The following is a 15,266-nucleotide window of genomic DNA, read 5'->3' on the forward strand; positions in this document are numbered from 1 at the left end:
AGCAAGGAGGCTCCAGGCTTCCCTTGAAGTGAGGGTCCTGGAGGTCCTGAGGCCCCAGACGGGTCTTGAAGCCAGGGGAGTGTGGAGGGGCAGTGAGGTGCAAAGGTGCTCACAGTAGGGGAGGCCATTGGAAGTGTGGGGCACTGGGGGTGACCGCGAGGAGGCTGGGCCAGCAGGAATGGGGCCCAGGTGTGGGCACCAGGCTGGGAGGCCTTGGGCTGCTGCTCGGAAGAGAGCTCCCCGTGGGGACCCCCACAGGTTAAAGGGACACCACACTCGGGGGGATAAACCTGAGGCCGCAGACTTGACTTCTGTAAGGTGGAGTGGCAGCATGGCCTCGGGGAGAAGGAACAGGCCTAGGAGCTGGGCAGCCCTTCGTTTGCGTCTCAGTTCTGCCACTCGCTGGCCGTGTGGCCGTGGGCAGGTGACTTTATTTCTACAAGTCTCAGATCTCTCGTCTAGAAAACACAAGAATATGCCTGTGTCTACAGGGTTGGGTGAGAGGATTGAGTGAGAACAGGTGTGCGAAGCCCTCAGGGGCGTCTGACTCGTAAGGGGAGCTCAGGAGACAGGCACCTGTCCGCCTCCCTGGCTGTGGAGGCGCTTTGGGAAGGTGCAGCTCGACTCTGAACCCTGAACCCCGCGCTTCCCTGACCCCAGACTCATTGCCTCGGGAGTGGTGATGCGCCCCTACGTGGAGGCCAACATCTCCCACAAGTCCCACACGACCATCAAGTATTTCCTGAAGATGTGGAGCAGCGTCAGCGAGACCCTCATCTTCATCTTCCTCGGCGTCTCCACCGTGGCCGGCTCCCACCACTGGAACTGGACCTTTGTCATCAGCACCCTGCTCTTCTGCCTCATCGCCCGAGTGCTGGGTGAGGTCCCGGGCCCGAGCCAGGGGAGGTGTGTGTGCGTGGTGGGGGTGGGTGCTGTGTGTGTGTGAGAAGTGCGTTGGGTGGAGGGGCTGGGGTTGGCTCCTGGCTGGGCTTCCCCACTCCTGCTGTCTGCAGTGCTGAGGCCATGATGGGCCTTTGAGGGGAGAGGGACGTGCTTGAGGTGCATCCGTGATCTCTGGGGAGACAGTCATGGTGTGCCAGTGGAGGCCCACAGAGCCAGGTCTGTGAGTGTCTGGACTTTAGCACTTTCAAAGCTGCCTGCAGTTCCTTCCAACCTCTGCTGCTAGCCTGGGGTGCACACGGGGACCAGGCCTTAGGCCCTTGGCTGCTGCTTCACCTGCCAGACACACATTACCTCAGTGATTGCACGGCTTCCCTGCTCTGGATCTCACTTCCTCTCTGAGGTTAGGTCTGGGTGTTGCATTTACTTGCTGCACTGTCTTAAAACCCCTTTAATCCTCCAGAAATTCTGGTTCTGTGGGTTGAGATTGGACTCTGAACTCTGCATTTTTAAATAACTTTTTATTACAGAAGATTTCAAACACACAGAAAAGTAGATCCATCATATTTAATAGGTATCAACTTGTGGCCATCTCTTTTCCCATCCCCCTCCTGACCTCCAGCCACTGGAGGCCTCTGTAATGTCTCTAAAATATGTCCAGGTTGAGGGAACCCCTTAAATTGAAGATCCACCCAGCTCTTGGATGGAGGGATCTGGAGCATCTTGGGCCGAGGGACCCGAGAAATGAGTGAGCTGGGTGGGCTTACTAGTGGAGGCTTCCTCCAGACAGAGAAGTCTCTCTGCTGCAGAAGCCAGGAGGGTCTGGGACAGCCTGACTCCTCTCTTCCCCTCCCCGGCAGGCGTGCTGGGCCTGACCTGGTTCATCAACAAGTTCCGCATCGTGAAGCTGACCCCCAAGGACCAGTTCATCATTGCCTACGGGGGCCTGCGAGGGGCCATCGCCTTCTCCCTGGGCTACCTCCTGGACAAGAAGCACTTTCCCATGTGTGACCTGTTCCTCACGGCCATCATCACCGTCATCTTCTTCACCGTCTTTGTGCAGGTGCTGGACAGGGTGGAGCAGCCCTGCCTGGGGACCCTGACTCTAGCAGGAAAGAGGAAGCACATGACCCAAGAGGGGGCCCGTGGGTTCTAGTCCCAGCTCCACTGATAACTAGTGCAGTTATCACAGGGACAAGCCACTCCCCCTTTCTGGGCCCCAGTGTCCTAAACTGTAAAGGGAGAGTTGTGATCATGCGTCATTGAAAAGTGACCAATCAGAATGTAAAGTAACCAGACTGCTGCCTGGCTTCGTTAGGGATCCAGATAGCATTAAGAGGAGTGGGTCCAGTCAGCAGGCCCATGATGCTCATTGTAGGGGCTTAAGGAAGTGGTTTAATGTCTTAGGATCTTAGTTTCTGCAGCTGTAAACTGGGAATAATAGCGCAACATGGGGAACTGGAAAGGTCCCTGAACTGGCCAGCAGGAGGTCTGGAGTTAGCCAGAGCTCTGCTGTTGTCAGTGTGACCCCGGGAAGGACTCTCCTCCCATCTCTGGGTCTCAGATCCCCATCTGTGAAATGAGGGGACTGAACTGGATGATCCTGAAGAATCCTTCCAGCCTGCTGGCCGTGATTCCTGTGCATTTAAACAACCCAGACTTAGCTGAGAGCCTCACCGCCCTCAGAGTCCCCAAGGAAGCCAAGCCTGAGATGATGTAAATTGCTTTTCCTTATCTGACCTGTGACCTTGGGCAAGTGAGAAACACCCTGTCTGGGCCTCTGTTTCTCTACCATCTCCTCCATCTTTCCTGGACACTAATCCTGGCCAGGCCCTAGATGGGAAGCATCATTGCCTTCTCGGGAAAAAACAGTAGAGAGGAAACTTCCTCGGGCTGGACTTGTTTTTTCTGTCCTTTAAAAGCACAGGGGACTGCCTCTTTTGTCATCTTGCCCTGCTTCCACCTTGACTTTGCTGTTGTATATGCTAATGGTTTACCAAGCCCTTTTCTTAAAATATAAATTTATTTATTTATTTTTGGCTGCATTGGGTCTTAGTTGCTGCGTGCGGGCTTTTCTCTAGTTGCGGCTAGCGGGGGCTACTCTTCGTTGTGGTGCGCGGGCTCTCATTGCGGTGGCTTCTGTTGTTAGGGAGCATGGGCTCTAGGCACACGGGCTTCAGTAGTGGCTTGCGGGCTCTAGAACGCAGACTCAGTAGTTGTGTTGCACGGGCTTAGTTGCTCCGTGGCATGTGGGATCTTCCCAGTCCAGGGCTCGAACCCGTGCCCCCTGCATTGGCAGGCGGATTCTCAACCACTGCACCACCAGGGAAGCCCTACCAAGCCCATTTTTAATGAAAGCAGCTTTGAGGTAGGGACCTCCCTGTCTGAGTTTGAATCCAGCTTTACTACTTCTGTGAGACCTTAGGAAGTTACTTAACCTCTTTGAGTCTCAGTTTTCTCATCTGTAAAATGAGGATAATGAATGGGCTTACCTCTTAGGGTCATTGTGGGTATTGAAGTGCTAATCCTAGTAAAACACAGTTGGTCCTGGCACATGGCAAGTGTGCAGTTAAATTAGTTGCTGCTGCTCTTACTAGGTCCTCCTGGGTGGCAGTCCTGCAAGGGGGGCAGAGCAGAGGTGGTCCTCCCTGTTAGCCAGGCCTGACTTCCCTGGGGTGACAGAATGCATCTGTGGTGGAGCTCACACTTGAACCCAGGCCCTCTGACCCCTGACCTGGGCTAGATGCCTTGTGTGTGAGTCACTCGGCTGGATGGGCTGTGAAACTGCTGGCTGTGTCTTTGGAAAGAAGCGGGCCTTAAGGACCTGCTTTATGTAAGTGCTGCTGGGAGGTTGGGAGATTGGGGACCTCAGAGCAGAGGGCATCCCAGACTCAGGGACCCTGGGGTGGGGTACCTCTGTGGCCTCCCTGCCAGAGTAGCAGAGCTACAGTGCCTGACACCCACCTGCCCTCCAGGGCATGACCATTCGGCCCCTGGTAGACCTTCTGGCTGTGAAGAAAAAGCAAGAAACGAAGCGCTCTATCAACGAGGAGATCCACACTCAGGTACTGGAAGCTGGGCCTGGGCCCTGTGTTGCAGGAGGAGGCTCCGGAAGCTGGGGAGCAGCTAGGCCTCGCGTCCATGCCCTCAGTCAGCCCCTCCTCCCTCATCCCAGTGCCCGGGTGGTCCTTCAGCCTCCTGAGGTCACCAGGTCACACCACAAGGAGGTGTGGTATGAGCAGCCTAGAACTTGAGGAAGGGGCGTCACGCAGTCTCTGCCTCTGCAGAAACCTATCCCAGGCATCGGCACAAGTGGGTTCAGAGAAGGGGTCTCAGCCGGGCCCCAGTGGCCAGAGGGCTTGAGGTTTCCCTGGGGTTCAGGATGAGTGAGGTATAGGTGCCACCTCCTGGCTGGTCCTGGGACTATAGGGCTGGGCTGAGCAGAGCTGCGCTAGGGTGGAAGGGGGGCGCCCATTCAGAAGTCTTGGTAGGGGAGGAGCCCAGTAGTAAGGCTTGACCTGGCCCTGGGCCCATTTCAGTTCCTGGACCACCTTCTGACAGGCATCGAGGACATCTGTGGCCACTACGGCCACCACCACTGGAAGGACAAGTAGGTGGCAGGCCTTGTGGGCAGGAGGGTGGGAGGGGCAGGTAAGGGTCTCCCGGGGCCTGGGCATCAACCCATCCCAGGAGTTGGCTTCATCCATGTCCTCCCTCCTCCCACCAGGCTCAATCGGTTTAATAAGAAGTATGTGAAGAAGTGTCTGATAGCTGGCGAGCGCTCCAAGGAGCCCCAGCTTATCGCTTTCTACCACAAGATGGAGATGAAGCAGGCCATCGAGCTGGTGGAAAGTGGGGGCATGGGCAAGATCCCCTCTGCCGTCTCCACCGTCTCCATGCAGTGAGTGCTAGTGGCCAACCCTGGCAGCCTCTGCAGGCGCACTGACCCCTCGACACGCACCTGGAGCAGGCCCCCTGGGGCATCCTACCGGGGTGGGCGGGAGAGCTGCAGGGCCACACTGAGGACCTGAGGCTTGGCCCACCCCCGACCCCGGCCATCCCGGGGGGACCCTTCTGGCCCAGCGCAGCAGGCCCCAGGGTCCCAGGAGTTTTCTCATCTGTGCCCCGTTATCCCAGGAACATCCACCCCAAGTCCCTGCCTGCCGAGCGCATCCTGCCAGCACTGTCCAAGGACAAGGAAGAGGAGATCCGCAAAATCCTGAGGAATAACTTGCAGAAGACCAGGCAGCGGGTGAGGAGCTGCTCCCCACCCGGCCCCCCTACAGCAGAGGAGCCCCTCCGCCCCCTCTCTGCTCCAGCCCCGCGCCACACGCCCAGAGCCGCCCAGCCCCTCCAGGCCCAGCTTCTGGGGCCTGCCCTGCCTGACAACTATTCCTCCCACAGCTGCGGTCCTACAACAGACACACGCTGGTGGCAGACCCCTACGAGGAGGCCTGGAACCAGATGCTGCTCCAGAGACAGAAGGCCCGGCAACTGGAGCAGAAGGTGTGTCTGGGACTGGAGCTGGCTCCCACCTTTCTGCGGGAGCCTGGGTTCTTCCTCTTCGTGCACCGCCACCACCAGGCCCTTTTGGAGATAGAGCCACTCGGATCTGGTTTTTTGGCCTCCTCCACTTGTTTCAAAGGCTGAGCCCCAGGGCGGGTTCCAGAAAGCTGCCTTCTCTCCCTCTTCCCCACTCGGAGCAGCAAAGAGGCCCCCTTCCCCATTGTGTCCTCAGGCATCAGAGCTAGAAGAGTCTATCCATGTGCTCTAACCCCTCATTTTCTAGTGAGAAAACTAAGGCTCAGGGGAGAGGGCCCTGTCCAAAATCACAAAGCAAGGCACACACGCCTTCATTCATTTGTTCAGGAAGCATTTGTGGAGCGGTTCCTAAGTGCCAAGCAGCAGAGTATCCTCTGTGAATCCGGTGGTGAACTGGCCCAGTCCCTCCCTTACAGAGCTTCTCATGCAGTAGCCCGTGCAGGACAGGAAGTGCAAGGGGCCCTGAGCACCTTGAACAAGGAAGTGAGCAGTATGCTTAGGGTTAAGAGCCACAGGGGAGGGAGTGTGGCAGAGGGAGGTCCAGGTGGAAGGAAGAAGCTGTGCATAAGCTCCTGACCACAGACTGAGGGGGCTCAGCTTTCCAGGAAGCTTGTTAATGGTGTTAGGGTTTGGGCTTTATTCCAAGGGCGTGGAGAGTCACGAAGGAGGGTTCTAAGCAAGGGAACGACATGGGGAGCAGTGGGGGTGGCCCGGCTTAGGGCAGTGGCGGGGGGAGGGAAGGAGCAGGTAGCTTCAAGGGACATTTAGGAGGTGGAAGCAGCAAGGCTTGGTCACCAGACTGAGGTGGGACTGAGGGAAGAGGAAAAGGCGTCAGGGGTCACGTCTAGCCTTCCACTGGGGTAGTCGGGAGTGGTGGCTGAGAGAGGGGACACCAAGGAAGGAACAGCATTTGAAGGAGGATAAGAAGCTGAGTTCAGTTCCAGCGTGTTGCATTGAGATACCTGGGGGCCATCCAGGGCCCAGGTGACACTCCTGAGTTGACTCTCTGGGTCTGTACCTCAGGGGTAGGTGTGGGCTGGAGCTAGAGTCTGGGCAAGTGTCACCGTGGGAGAGGCGGGGCAGCGAGGGGGGTGTTCAAGGCCACCCCGGAGGTTGCAGAGCTTGACAAGAGGCTGGGCCAAGCCCTCAGGACCTAGCACTGGCCCGGGCAGAGAGGGAGCGGGCACCCCAGACACACCAAAGGAGGGTGTGGCCACTGGCCTTGGGTGCCGTCCAGAGGGGCTGCCCATGCTCACCCCTGTCTGCCCTTCCTCTGTCAGATCAACAACTACCTGACGGTGCCGGCCCACAAGCTGGACTCGCCCACCATGTCGCGGGCCCGCATTGGCTCAGGTAAGGCAGGGCGTAGGGTGCTGGGCGAGGGGCCTCAAGGCTGGGCACACAGTGCCACCATCTCGAGGATGAGGCTCCAACAGGAATGGGCCTCAGAGAGCCCGCGGGGAGGACGGGCTGCTCCCTCCCTGACCTCCCAAGCTCCTCCTACATCGGGTAGAGTTGGGGGTTCACCAAAGGGGGCAGAAGAGTGGCCCTGCTGTCCTCCCCAGGGACAGAGCGCTCCACGTGGGGCTCATGCTGAGGAGCTGGGTGCCTGGCAGGGAGGCTGGAGGCGGCTGCACCGTTGGGATCACCGGCATGTGGGGAAAACAAGGGCAGGCCTTCCAGGACGCGGTGACTCAGGAGGGAGCCTGAATTCTTGGTCTGAGGAGGGACTCCTATGGGAGCCCCAGGGCTGAGGAGGGGAACACAGTCCTACCTCTCAGACCCCAGTCCGAGGGGAGGAAAAGCAATCTGCTGTGTTGACAAGGGCTTGGAAAGGCCCCTGTGGAGTGATTTGAAGCGCGCCAGGATTGCTGAGGTTCTGTAGGAGTTGCTGGCACGGGCTGAGGTGGGGCGCACGCTGGGCAGGGCTCAGGGGCACAAGCCAGCTTGTGCCTGGCTCTCTGTCCCCAGACCCGCTGGCCTATGAGCCGAAGGCCGACTTGCCTGTGATCACCATCGACCCAGCCTCCCCGCAGTCGCCCGAGTCTGTGGACCTGGTGAACGAGGAGCTGAAGGGCAAGGTCTTGGGGCTGAGCCGGGATCCAGGAAGGGTGGCCAAGGAGGACCACGAGGACAACGACAGGGGCATCATGATGCGGACCAAGGAGCTCTCGTCCCCAGGCACCGACGACGTCTTCACCCCTGCACCAAGTGACAGCCCCAGCTCCCAGAGGATGCAGCGCTGCCTCAGTGACCCAGGCCCCCATCCTGAGCCTGGGGAGGGAGAGCCTTTCATCCCCAAGGGCCAGTAACACTGGGGCCAGCGGGCGGTGCCCGTCCCACCACAGACTCTCCCACCAGAGCAGGGGTCTGCTGGCGGGGCTCCCCTCGTCCTTCCTGACCTGGATTGGCCCTGCCCCTCCCCCTGTCGCATGGCAGCTGGGCCCACAGCCCCCACCGCAGCACGGCTCCCCCTGCCTCCTGGGAAGCGCCCTCCCTCCCACCAGAACTGCCTTCCCAGTCCTTTGGCAGACCTGCTGGGCTGAGGCAAACCCTGCCCTTTCTGATCCAAGCTCTCTCCCATACCCAGACCAGGGCCTCTGAGTTTCCCAGACCTTGGAGGGCCCCCTCCCAATCTGTCACCCTCCTCACTGAAGTCAGTCTTAGTTTCTAACCAAAGAGCCTCTGGCTCAGCCTTGGTCTCTCCTGGAAAGGGAAGGAGCCGGGGCCTCTGTTGGCCTAGGCCAGGCCCTCCATTAACAGCGTTAAGACTAGGGGACCAGGCATCTGACTGGGGGAGGAGGGATCAGTGACCCATGGCCGTCCCACCCTCCTCCTGCCAGCTCTGTCACCCTGGCCAGCCACCTGACCTGTCCTTACTCAGAGCTGCAGGCTGAGGGCATCTCTGAGCTCTGTCTGGAGCTGAGGCGCTTTGGACGATGATATGACTCAGCTCTCCAAACTGTGCTCCAGCAGGGACCACTGGGCCCTTCAGGGGCTTCTGTCAGGGGCACCAGAAAGTGCTACCTTTTTATCTGTTTTGTTTGTTCATACTTCCATGTAAGATTCTATTTGCACAGAGGGCATTCCTGTTTTTAAAACATTTTTGAAAACCTCTAGCTGAACAGAGCTCCAGCCATCCTACTCTGGAGCATTACCCATCCTCATTTGTGCCTGTCTGCCCAACACTCTCCCCCAGAACAGTCCTCTGTCCCCAGGGCTCTGATTTCAGAAATGACCTCACCCGCTCACATACCCACCCTAATCATGATTTTCTCTAACTCACAGATGCCGGGCCTCCTGGCACCTTCTTCCTCTTGGGCCTGACCCTCAGTTCCCGCTGGCCTGTTTTCTCTCATCCCTCTCCCCTCCCCCATTGGCCCCTGGAACCTCTCTTATAAGCACTGCACCCAGCTTGCTGTGGAGCCCCGTCCTCAGGGGAGGGGCCTCCCCTGAGCATCTCCCACCGGCCAGGGCTGGTGGGTGGGCTGAGTCCTGGGTCCCCAGAGGCCTTTGCTCACAGGCACACACTCCTACTCCCACTGCCACCATGGGCCAGGCCCAGGCCTACTGGTGTCTGTCCTTCTCCCCAGGGTACTCCTTTCCCCAGGATTGTGCAATAGAGCGTCCCCCTTCCCAATGGCCTGGGCAGTGGGTGCTCATCTGTCCCCCCTCCTCTCCATGTGAGTGCTGTTGGGGGCAGGAGTCACCATGCAAGGGTGACGCTGACAACCATGTTCAAAGCCACCACAGTTGCTGCCGCTCTGCCGCCTGTACAGAAGAAACCGAATCTTTTTCATATTCTAATAAATCCGTGTGAGTTTTTGATAGAGTCGAGGGCTGCTCCCTGGGGACCAAGGACTTGTGGGAGGAGGGTGGCCCAGAGCCCCCAAGGACTTGGCTCAATGGCTGGCACAGAGAAACACTTAATCCATGTCAGGGGCTGGTGTGGTTATTACTGTGGGTCCAGCACCAGGAATACAGCTGTGAGCAAAGCAAGACGCTCCTTCAGCCTCTGGGGAAGAGCAACATTCATCAGTACTATCAGGAAAACCCGTGTGTGTGTGTGTGTGTGTGGACAGTGAGGGGAGGAAGGGGTGACGAGGAGGACTTTCCTAAATGATGGATAGAACTACAGGATGAACTGAGGTTAACCAGGTGAAGGAGGTTTCAGAGAGTGCCCAAATGTTCTAATGGGGAGCTGCACGCGGGAACACCCTAGGATCTGAGGAAAGGCTGATGTGGCTGGGTCAGAGAGTGACAGGAGGGGAGGCGAAGATGGGACCTTGTAGCCCATGGTCAAGATTTTGGTTTATACTAAGGGCAATGGAGAGGCTCTCCGCTGCAAAGTGGGGACAGTAACCCCTGGGTGAAACGTGCGCAGGAGTGAAACGGGCTCAGCACCAGTGCCCAGTGGGCTGAGATCAGCTGAGGTTGGATCCCTGAGGTGCATTTTCAGGAGCTGACCGCCAGAGGGCAGTGAGGCCTTGGTACATACCCCCGGCACCCTTGGAACCTGCTTTGTGGAGGAAAGCATCTCCTTTGCCCAGACTGGGACCTGTGAACAGAGCTGGTTTGATCCATAAAATCTGAAGTGGTCCATGCCAAAAGGACCATACGGAGGGACCACACCATCCATTTCTGTATCAGTGTCCCAGGTAGAAACAGATGGTACACTCAAAGGGTTACTGAAGAGCCTTCAACTAAGGAAGTCTTTACAGAGGTATGGGCAGGGTTAAGGGAACCTACCAGGGATGGGACCCAGGGGGTTCACATTATAGGAAGCCCCTAGACCTGAAGAGCAAAAGGAGGGAGCTGTTACTATGGGGGCCAGGGGGGTGGGTGGGAATGCCCTGCCGGGGCTGCAGCCATGGGGAGCAGAACACAGCCTCTGCGAGACGGAGCCAGGGGATAAATATTCTGACTTTGATCCTGCTGGTGCCTCCCTTTGGGTCAGACCCATCTGCAAGCCCAAAGCAGAGGCACCTGAGTGACTTCACTGAGTGTAGTCCACAGAGGTCAGCCTTCCAGGAATGGAACAAGGGGAGAGTGGATTTAGAGGGGAGACAGGGTATCCAAGCAGAGCAATTCCTTACCCCCCCTCCTCCCCCACCATTCACTCTTGTCCTTGTTAAACTCATGTTCCTATTGCTTAATGGTTACAGAATTTGTTTGGGGGTAATGAAAGAGTTTTGAAAATAGATCATGGTGATGATTGCACAAATGCCACCGATTGTTCACTTTAAAATGGCTTGTTTTATGTTATGTGAATTTCACCTCAATACTTAAAAAAAATTAAGGGGTAAAGAAAGCTCATCCCTAACAGGGAAAAAACAGTCTCATCAGCCACCATACCCTTGTCATACTCACCATGTCCTTGTCATCCTTCAGTCACACTCACCTGGAGCCTAACTTAGTCATCATCAAGGCTCTTTCAATCAGACAGCAGAGTGGGGATAACAGCAGAAACCTGCTCCAGCCCCGCATCTGTAGCTGGTCACGAGGTCTGAGTTAGCAGTCAAGCCTTCTTCCTCCCACCCCTTCCATGCTCCTCTCACCAGCTGCCAGCACTTTGGCTAATCTGGTTCTTTACCAGGTATGTGTGTCCTAAGTCTTTATTCCTATGCGATTCAGGTTCTTATTGGTCTTTGGTCTACTGGGTTGCCGTTTCCCACTGTTGTTATTAGACACGGGAGATCTGAGAGGTACCCAGTGAATCCTCTAGATTCCAGACGTGGCCTTCCTGCCCGCCCTCCATTTTCCAGATTCATCACTCTGTCTGGTACAGTTGATGCCCACTCTGCCTTTTAGTTAAGCAACATACAGAGCTCAAAATGACCAGAAGGAAGACTCTACTTCCAGTCTCAAGGAACCACATCTGTGTTGCCTGGAGGAAGTATTCCTCCCTTGGACACTAAGGACTCCAGACCCACTGAACACAAAGTTGAGCGATGGACAGCAAAAATTCCTCCAGGAGGTTAATTGGAATAACAGTGAGAGGAGCCACCTCCACTTCCACCCCTTGGTCCCTGGGCCTCTGCATTCTGGCTGTGAGAGAGGTGGAGCCACTGATTTTTTACTGCATCCTACACGTCAATAACCTAACCTTGAAGGTTGCTGTCTCCCAGCTGGCGCTGAAGGTTTCTCTATCCAGTCAGCTGCTTTTGAGCGATGGGGCACATTGTGCGTTCCATGGGTGAGACCATTGCTCTGTGCCCTTCACCATAAAATGAAAATAGGCAATGTGTGGGATAGCGTAGTGATGAATAAGCAAGTCCAAAAATGATGAGGCTGGCAGAAGCACTGCAGGCAGGGAAGCCAAGTCCGGAACGGGAATACATATTCATTACCATGAGGTCATAGATCCCTTACAAAGGAAGGGGACAATCAACCTACCAATAGGTAAGTAGCTGGTCCCCCTAAGGCAGTGGTTCTCAGATTTTTTAGGTCTCAGGATCCCTTTACACTCTTCAAAATTATTGAAAAACTATACTCTTAAAAATTGCAAAGGGTTTTTGTTTATATGGTTTATATTTATTTTACTGGATTAGAAATTAAAGCTTTATTTATTTAAAGCTAAAAAACCCATTACATAGCAACATAAATATAACATTCTAATGAAAAATAAGTTTCAAAACAAAAATTGTGAGAAGAGTGGCATTATTTGACATGTTTGCAAATCTGTTTAGAGTCTGGTTTAATAAAAGAGAGCTAGATTCTCAGATCTGCTTTAGCATTCAGTCTGTTGTATACACGTCGTGTAGCCTCTGGAAAATTCCACTGTACACTCATGAAAGAATGACAGTGAAAAAGGCAAATATCGTCTTAGTATTAACAAAGTAGATTTGACCTCATAGAACCCCTGGAAGAGTCTTGGGGACCCCCAGGGCTTCCTGGTCCACACTTTGAGAACCGTTGCCCCAAGGAATAGTGCCATACAGGGAACTCAGCTTGGTCTTCGCTGCTGGCAGCTTGGGCACTCAACAGTGCCAACTGCCCGATCAGATTTGGTGAGGGAAATCTGTTGAGTCTATGTGTACTAGCTTTATACGGGCGCTGTAATAAATTACCACAAACTTAGTGCCTTAAAACAACACAAATTTATTATCTTACATTTTGGGAGGTCAGAAGACTGAAAGGAGTTTCACTGGGCTAAAATCAAGGTGTCAGCAAGGCCGCAGTCCTCTCTGGAATCTCTGGAGGAGAATCTGTTTTCTTGCCTTTTCCAGCTTCTAGAGGCTGCCTGCATTCCTTGGCTTGCTGCCTCTTTACATCCTCAAATCCAGCCACGGCCAGTAGAATCTTTCTCACCTCACACCACCCTGACTCTGACTCTGCCTCCTGCTTCCACATTTAAAGACCCTTGTAATGACACCGGGTCCACCCAGGTAATTCAGGATAATCTCCCTATTTTTAAGGTCAGCTGATTAGCAACCTTAATCCTATCTGCTGCCTTAATTTACCCTTTGCCATATAAAATATATTCACAGGTCCCTAGGATTAGGACATGGACATCTCTGGGAGGTCATTATTCGTCTACCACACTATGAATAGCCCCTTTCCCTGCCATCATGGCCACTCTGTATGTGCGCCCATTGAACAAGAACCAGGGCAGATGGGGAAAGAAGTTGACATCAACAGGATAGGTCATCTTGTCCACCTGCTCACTGAGACCCTCCCTCACAGTGGATGCCCTCTCAGGACATTTGTGTGGGTTAAAAATAACTTCAACACCTGTGCCCATTTCAAGCAATTCATCCATATGTCTTTCCCTTAGACCTCTTAACTCTTCATCACCAATCTCCCAATCTTCTTATTTTCAAGTCCCTGACCAGCTAGTCAACTTGTGAGCCACTGCTCATGAATCAGAGTAGATCTGTACCTCTGGTCATCTCTCCTTCCGTGCAAAATGAACAATCAGTATAACAAGAAGTTCTGCCCATAGAGGATACCTCTTCATCGCTGTCCTTTAGAGACACTCTGAGTGTGGCTTTAATGTGGCAGTTATCCATTTGTGGCTGGTGCTCACATACCATGCAGACTCATTTGGAAACCATGTCTGCCTTTTCCTCCATGATAACTTGCCATAGCAACTTCCCGACCTTTGGGTTGAGAGAGAAGCACTGAAGCACTACGAGGACCTCCCACGGGGATTTGAGCCACCTGTTCCTGCAATTTCCTCGTGCCTTCTGGGCTTGCTCAGACCTGATCTCACATATACTATTTAATAATAGAATGTTGCCATGCATGTCCAATCTGATGATTAGATGGATCAGAAAATGTCCAGTTCCAGGCTTCTCTGGTGGCGCAGTGGTTGAGAGTCCGCCTGCCGACGCAGGGGACACGGGTTCGTGCCCCGGTCCAGGAAGATCCCACATGCCGCGGAGCGGCTGGGCCTGTGAGCCATGGCTGCTGAGCCTGCGCGTCCGGAGCCTGTGCTCCGCAACGGGAGAGGCCACAACAGTGAGAGGCCCGCGTACCGCAAAACAAAAACAAACAAACAAACAAAAATGTCCAGTTCCGGTTGCATGGGTCACTTGGTGTCCCACAGTCAGGCATTCAGGCTTTATCATGCCCAGCTGTGAGCCAGGAGCTGTTTTTAAGTGGAGAAGAGCTATTGGCAGAAGAGGGCATGAATGAATCCAAAACCCTAAGGGTCTGTAACTGTACTGCAACTCTCCTACTGGAGCTTGTCCCTACAGCATAGTTTTCTGCCATAAACTTCTAAATCGTAAAGCTCACGTGACAGAGCCGCTTGCTCTGCAGTCTGGACCTGCTGTAGAGTCTTATCTTGCTGCAGGCCTCACTCAAAACTTGCAGTATTATAGGTTTTTCCAGTAAATGGGTAGAACAGCATGACCAAATGTAGTATATATTGCCTCAAAACTCCAGAGTCCCATCAAATGTTTGGCCTCTCTTTGTTGTAGGCAGTATCAGGTTCAGTAACTTGTCTCTCATTTTGGAGGAGATACCCTGACATACCCCAGACCACTGGCTACCCTAGAAACATCACTGACAAGGCATTCCTCTGAATTTTTATGGGATTTATCACCCTTCCTTTGGCATACATATGTTCTACGAAGAATCTAAAGTGCTTGCAATTTCCTGCTCACTAGGCCCAATTACCATAATGTCATCAATATAACGGACCAGCATGTTTGGAACCATGTCAAGGTGATCGGTATCCCTTTGGACTATATTATGGCAGAAATGGCAGAAATCAGGAAAGTAAACAAAGCCCTGAGGTAGTAGAGTGAAGATATACTAATTCTGACGATCTTTACTTAGTGGAATAGAAAAGTAAGAATTTGGGGTCAAAGATGTACACGAGGGCAAGAGTTGTGTTGATTCGTTCCAGTAAAGATTTCATGTCTGGAATCACAGTTACAATTGGCATCCCACCTAGTTAACTATAGTATAGTAATTACAGTAATCTATAATTACAGTAATCTATAGTCTTTCCTCAAGACCCAACTGGTTTTTGCACCAGCCAAATAGGTATGTTAAACTGAGTCTTAATAGGAATGACCCCCTGACATATCTCAGATCCTTGATGGTGGCGCTAATTTCTAGAATTCCTTTAGGGATGTAGTGTTGCCTTTGGTTTGCTGTTTTGATGGTGGGGACGTTGCCGTTCAAGGGCTTCCATTTGACCCTTCCACGCCTAAGTGCTCTTCTACCGTGAGTCAGGAAATCAGTGGTGGGATTCTGCCAGTTAATTTACAGACACAGGGTGGGTCTGTGGTCACATGGAGCTCACTCAGGCTAAAAACGAATTGAAAGCCTTGAACTCATGACTCAGTGCAAGGGTGGACATGCAAAAA

At 54.0% G+C, this 15,266-nt stretch overlaps 1 protein-coding gene across 2 annotated transcripts in view; it reads left to right on the forward strand.

The window, feature by feature from the left end:
* Nucleotides 1-9,832, forward strand: part of SLC9A1 (solute carrier family 9 member A1) — a 50,739-nt gene extending 40,907 nt beyond the window's left edge. The window contains exons 4-12 of one of the 2 annotated variants that reach the window (XM_029229352.1): nucleotides 661-878; nucleotides 1,761-1,963; nucleotides 3,876-3,965; nucleotides 4,440-4,510; nucleotides 4,628-4,801; nucleotides 5,038-5,152; nucleotides 5,305-5,406; nucleotides 6,723-6,795; nucleotides 7,414-9,832. In XM_029229352.1, coding sequence (XP_029085185.1) covers nucleotides 661-878; nucleotides 1,761-1,963; nucleotides 3,876-3,965; nucleotides 4,440-4,510; nucleotides 4,628-4,801; nucleotides 5,038-5,152; nucleotides 5,305-5,406; nucleotides 6,723-6,795; nucleotides 7,414-7,754 — 1,387 coding nt within the window. In that variant the 3' untranslated portion in view covers nucleotides 7,755-9,832. Of the gene's footprint in view, nucleotides 1-660; nucleotides 879-1,760; nucleotides 1,964-3,875; nucleotides 3,966-4,439; nucleotides 4,511-4,627; nucleotides 4,802-5,037; nucleotides 5,153-5,304; nucleotides 5,407-6,722 lie in introns of both variants that reach the window. The other variant, XM_029229351.1, reaches the window with a different exon arrangement.
* The last annotated feature ends 5,434 nt before the right edge of the window (nucleotides 9,833-15,266 follow it).

Source organism: Monodon monoceros, unplaced genomic scaffold (assembly GCF_005190385.1).
Source record: "Monodon monoceros isolate NGI ecotype Baffin Bay Population unplaced genomic scaffold, NGI_Narwhal_1 Super_Scaffold_18, whole genome shotgun sequence".
Lineage (NCBI taxonomy): Eukaryota > Metazoa > Chordata > Mammalia > Artiodactyla > Monodontidae > Monodon > Monodon monoceros.